Source organism: Heteronotia binoei, chromosome 1 (assembly GCF_032191835.1).
Source record: "Heteronotia binoei isolate CCM8104 ecotype False Entrance Well chromosome 1, APGP_CSIRO_Hbin_v1, whole genome shotgun sequence".
Classification (NCBI taxonomy): Eukaryota; Metazoa; Chordata; class Lepidosauria; order Squamata; family Gekkonidae; genus Heteronotia; species Heteronotia binoei.
Window position 1 is genome coordinate 153,232,237 of NC_083223.1, and position 6,000 is coordinate 153,238,236.

Here is a 6,000-nt window from a genome sequence, read left to right on the forward strand (position 1 = left end):
AGCCACCATGTGAGAAAATGGCTGTCATTCACTCCCCTTGGGATGCCAGAGTGTTGCAGTTAGTAGCAACATTGCATTGAGGGGTTTGGTCCAAATACAATAACCAGTGGGAATGTGGAAGATGGTATAGCGCAAAAGCATCTTGTACAGCTACCTTACTGAATTTAAGCAGGCCTGGAGGCCCCACGACAGTTGTTTGTTTTTAAAGAGGTGGGTGTGAGTTCCCTACAATCACATAGCAGCTGTGGGGAAAGGCTTTGAAAAAATAAAAGAAAACGAGTTTGGGCTCATTTAACTGTTGTGGGGGGAGGAGGGCTCCTGCCTTCCCTCCCCTAAGCTGTTGTCCCATGGCAAAGCAGCTCTGGGGGAGGAATTATTTCCCTACTTAGAGCAGGAAAGATGGAGAAATACCCCACTGGATGTGCTGTTTCAGTGCAGAAAAATGACTCAGAGGGAAGGCAGGAGCCCTTCTCTCCTCCCCTTCCTGTGGTGGTATTGTGAGCACAAACAGGCTCTCCTTTGTTTTGTTTAAAAGCCCTTTCTCACAACTACTATGTAGCTGCAGAGAACCCAGGTTGGAACCCAAACCCAGTTCTTTAAGCCCATCTAATTTGGCCCTGAGTCTGGTCATTGCCTGGATGGGAGACCTGTTTGGAATCCTCTGCAAGCCATCCGAAGGGTTCTTGAGATATAAGTGTAGTAAGCAAATGGGTTAGGAACACAAAGAGTAAATGTCTTCCTTGTTGGACATGCTAACTTTTAACATCAGAGCTGAATTCTTGGTTATCCCTCTTGACAGGTATATAGCTAGGAAGAATTTCTTAATCCAGTTTTATTCTCAAAGTAGGAATGAGTATGGCTATTAAAAACTAAGTTCAGAAGGAAGATGGGAAAGAAATGAGGACTACATGGGCATAATTGACCTGGAAAGTCTCCCAGACATTTTGTACAAAAGCATGATTGTACTACCATTGGTTCTCCTGGAGAGGTTTGCCCAGTGGAAAAGATGTCTTGCAGTAATTCTGCTGAGTTATATAGACATCTTGTTTTTGTTGTATTCTAATGTCCATCTCTATGTCTGTAGAAATTTACTTTGTCTAAATCTTGTCTCTTCGCAGAACAATACAAGTAATGTTATCTTGAAGACGGGATTTGATTTCCTAGACAACTGGTAAAGAAGAACTGAATAACTTCTGTTAATTTTTGAAGAGAGCTAAAAGGAGCATTTCTCTCCCTCTATCCTTTGTTTTGTTACTGGCTTTTATGTGTTCTTTAAAAACAAATTATAATTTTCCAACTCTTTTAAATTTCACCTTTGTATTAATATTTTTTGTAAACTCAAGATGGGTATTTGTATTTTGAAATGGTCCAGTGTTAGTGTGGGGTGTTTCTTTTTTAATTTTTACAATCCTCTTGCAAGATGGTTATCCATGATGGGGATGGACAGGAGTAATTTCCTAATCATTGCTTATATATTAAGGACAAGGAGGGGAATCTGGTGTGGGAGAAATGTTAAAGCCTCCTGACAGAAGTACCCATTTTCATGCGGATGCTAGTAAAAACAACTAAGTGGCTACACCACGAATTACAAAGAAGAGGAAAAGTGTTAAGGATAATAAATTATTGAAGCACAAAATTCAGAAAAAGTCATCATGCCTCTTTGAAATAAATCATAAAGAAAACAAGGCTGCAGTTTTTAAAAAGAAAATATTTTTGTATTGGTATGTTTAGTTTGGCTTATTTCTGTTGCAGCTGATTCATCTGTGGGATTTTTGGCAGTGGGAATATTTTTGAAATGGGAAGACTTTGCCAAAGGGGTATATCCAAAGCAGTACTGTAGCTGTACATGAATAATTTACTGAAATTAAAGCCAGGGTGGAGGTCAAGGGAGAAAATAAAGGTGCATGGGATGCAGCCAGTCATTTATTGGCTAAAATTGCTTGATAAAAGTAACTTTTGTGGAGAACAGTACCTCAAGTGATGATTGTACCAGTCTACAGGAGTGTAGATCACCCTCCGTGATTACGTTGATGTACTTTATTTACATTGCAGCATTATCCTTTTCAGGACAGGATTATATAACTTCTGGTGCTACTTCCTTTCATGGGAATAGAACTTCCAGGTATCTCATATCCTACCTGTTGTGGTAGGTTTATATCTTCAGGGTGGCTTGCTGCTTTTTTTTTTAGTATGTGAGAGTATTAAAAATAGTGTTGCCCACTTGCAGCTTGAGTTGGTCCAGTTCATCATACCACTTTGGGATTCTACCACCTAAATTTGCCTCCTCTGTAGACCAGGCCTCATTCTCATCTAATGTTTAAATGTGTGAATAGAAAAGCTATGCTGGTTGGATTGCCATTTCGGACATGCATTGTGGTTTCTATCCTGCCTCTGCTCTGTCCCATTACTTTTAAGCCTTAATTCTCCATAGCACACGAATGGTGATCTGTGCAATCCAGGACCTGTCTGACCTTCTCCTTAATTTCAAGAACTGGATTTTCAGAATACTGGTCCAATACAAACTCTTGAATCCTCAAGGAGCCCCAGCAGCCTCAAATTGGTTTGCATGTTTTTAGGACAAAAAAGGGCCACATTTACATTTCTCATTTGCATTTTAATAGTTTCACCCAGTTCTAATGTCAGTTACTACCAGCCTTCTACAGATGAGCCATAACAACTGTAAGTTTTCCATTGTATGACTGCATAAGACCTCTGTCAACTGCAGTCTGAAAGTCTAAAGAATGAGAGTGTTTCTATATAAGTAACCTCTTACTCTGCTCTTTTAAAATCTGTTTTTTGTTTATTCAGTCAGTTGCTGTCCTATATAACCTGCAGGCAAATAATGGTGATATTAGGCAGCACATATATTAGAGTCTAATTCTAAATCTTAACCTTTCTTCTAAACAAGGGTGGATATGTTGTAATAGAAAGTTATAGGATATGGGGAAAGCAATGAAGAGAACACAAAGAAAATGTAACTTCTGGGAGCTTTGTGCCATAACATGCATTTGGGCATTTGCTGTGGTAAACATTAAAATGCGTCATGTTGTATTTGTAACAATGCTGAACCAGTTTGGTGTAGTAGTTAAGTGTGCAGACTCTTATCTGGGAGAACCGGGTTTGATTCCCCACTCCTCAACATGCAACTGCTGGAGTGACCTTGGGTCAGTCATGATTCTCTCAGAGCTGTTCCTCTCAAGAGTAGTTTCTGTTAGAGCTCTCTCAGCTCCACTTACCTCACAGGGTGTCTGTTGTGGCAAGGGGAAGGGAAAGAAGATTGTAAGCTGTCCTGAGACCTCTTCAGGTAGTGAAGGGCGGGATATAAATCCATTCTCTTCATAAGATAAGATAAGATAAGATATTGGATTTATATCCCGCCCTCCACTCCGAAGAGTCTCAGAGTGGCTCACAATCTCCTTTACCTCATTCTGATAAATGGTCAGATCCTTCAGTGTGTAACACAGCTGCAAAAAACAGCTATGTGCAACCTGAGCTGTGGTGCTCGGAAGGTGGGAGGGATTCAGTCATTCAAAAATGGCCATCTTGGGCTTCTTTAAAACCACTCTAAGGGGGAAAGATCAGTAAGCATATTGTGCCTTTGTTTATGCTTTTATGCTGTCTTCTGTTCTTTCTCTCTCCCCCTCTGCTCTCCTTAAGATTTAAAGCAGGCCCAGTGAGGCTATTGTCTATCAGGAAGCTGGTGTGTGGAGACAGACTGTTACTGAAAGCACCTTTCTAGCATTGCAGCCCAATCTATACTGGGGGCTCCCCCTAGCTGCTTTTTCAGCTGCATTCCATGTCAGAAGATCCAATTGTCAAACGTATTGTGTCCCTCAGATAGGTTTGATGCTTTGCTGTGGGGCCACTGTGTATTGTGCATCTTCTGTCCATATTTAAAAAATGTTTCCTATAGCAAACAGCTGTGATCTCTTGTAGCACTGGTGCCATGCAAGTATGAATTGGCTCCTGGATACTGAATAGCTACCATTTTGTTTAAATGTTGATTGCATTGTACATTTCTTGAATAATCTGAGTTAAATTATTGATAGTTCAAAACAAACAAACTAAAGCAATGCCTGCTATAATTCAAGAAAGTGTCCAAAATTATGATGGCCATTGATGAATGTCTTGTTGACCATTGAGGTTAGTTTTTGCAGGTCACTTTAATATAAAAGACATTCATACTTTGAAAACTATTTGCAATTTTAAAAGCAACAAATCTAAGAAACAAGCTTGAGCACAAGTTTAACAAGCATAGTGATATTTCTGATTTGCACTTTTGGGGACCTTTGAAAGAGAGTCTTTGCAATCTTGTTAAAGCTGAATGATGTAAAATGTGAATTTTCCAGCTTAGGTTCCAGTTTTCCTTAGCTGAAAAATTAAATCAAAAGCTTCCGTTTTAATAAATGGTGTAACTTTCCATCTTAGTTAGCTCATGAGAGGGCCTTTGGCTTAGTTGTAGGTGCTTGCTTTTCCATGCAGAAGATCCCAGGTTCAATTCCTGGCATCCCCTGCCAAAAAAACTTGGGTGGAAGATGCTGAGAAAAGCTGTTCTCTGCTTGAGACCTTGGAAGAACTGCTGCCATTCAGAACTGGCAATATTAGCCTAGATGAATTATTCGTCTGACTTGGTATAGGACAGCTTTTATGCTGTCATATGGGAGACTATGAAATCGGTAGGTTTTGTATCCCAGGATTTGTCCTCTGGAGTCATCTTAGTGTTACTGCTCTGCTTTTGCACAACTCACATTCATTTCAGTGAGGCTTGTGCAGGAGAGCATGTTGATGGGTTGTACTCAGTGAAATCAGCCAGCAGTGTATGCTGCAGAATCAATATTAATCCCATTCAGACTTCCTTTATTGGGCTTTGAAACCTAAATCTGCTGCCTCTTCTTTTGTTAGACTTGTTTTTATTGAAATTCATACTCAAAATTGTACTTGGTCACATTTTATATCAAATAATTACTTCTTTAATAAAGTCACGTGATGTAAACCAGTTTTGCCTTCTTTGTCTTAGACCTGATTGTCATGGTGACACTTCACTGCATCAGTTGCTCCTTTTAAAGGTTAACTTCCAGTGGGTTCTTGAGTGGAGTTTAGACACAAGTACATGTTCTTCAGTTTGCAATCAAAGTGCATCTTGGCATACATTGTTAAGTCCAGTGAAATTGTGTTGATGTGCCTGTGCTTAGTGAGGGTGGTCTTTAGTGACGCAAAGAATGAAGGCTTGCACACAGCAGTGATAAAACCACTCTATACAATTTATTTACACCTCCACTCTCCAAACCGACAGAATGCTCTGCTGCAACTCCACCATACATATCCCACACATAGTAAACTGTCTTTGTACCTTTATACACACCATCCACCCAGGTAACCAATCAGCTTGCTGCTGAGTCATGTTGACATTGTCCAGGCTGATGCAATCTGGCAACCAGCCACCTTCTGTCACTTAGATGATCTACCTGGCAGTTCTGTTACTTTCACTTCTCCCAGCATGTGCATAGAAACTGCTTGGCTTTGATTACAATGACAATTTGTAGGATAGAGAGAGTGGAAAACTAGATGCCTGCCACTAGATTATCTTCTCATTCTCTATGTGATAAGTCAAGAATAGTTTTTCCTCACACTCCAAAAGATAACATGGAACATTATTGCTACCAAATGTGTTTGAGGTGACCCATGTAAACTTCTTTCTTGGTGTGAACAGGACTCAGGTCAAGACTCAGGCTGAAGAAAATGTATATGGTGTACCCAGAAGGTTGGGATTCAAATGAAAAGTGATGGACCTAAGTGGGCTTAGAAAGGAAAATGGGGGTGTAATAAACTATACTGACTGGATACAATTTATTTTGGAGAGCCAGAATTAGAGCAATACTTCCGTACACATAGCACATCAATATCAGCACCTGATTTTGGCAGCCACCTAGTAGTTACTTCCATGGAACAGAAAATATCTCAGAGAAGAGAAGGGAGGAGGAAAGGGATAGGGGAAAATAT

At 40.0% G+C, this 6,000-nt stretch overlaps 1 protein-coding gene across 1 annotated transcript in view; it reads left to right on the forward strand.

Moving 5' to 3' along the window:
- C1H1orf198 (chromosome 1 C1orf198 homolog) overlaps positions 1-4,326 on the forward strand; it is a 39,876-nt gene extending 35,550 nt beyond the window's left edge. Inside the window, exon 4 of the mRNA XM_060242826.1 lies at positions 1,119-4,326. Coding sequence (XP_060098809.1) covers positions 1,119-1,175 — 57 coding nt within the window. The 3' untranslated portion in view covers positions 1,176-4,326. The remainder of the gene's footprint in view (positions 1-1,118) is intronic.
- The last annotated feature ends 1,674 nt before the right edge of the window (positions 4,327-6,000 follow it).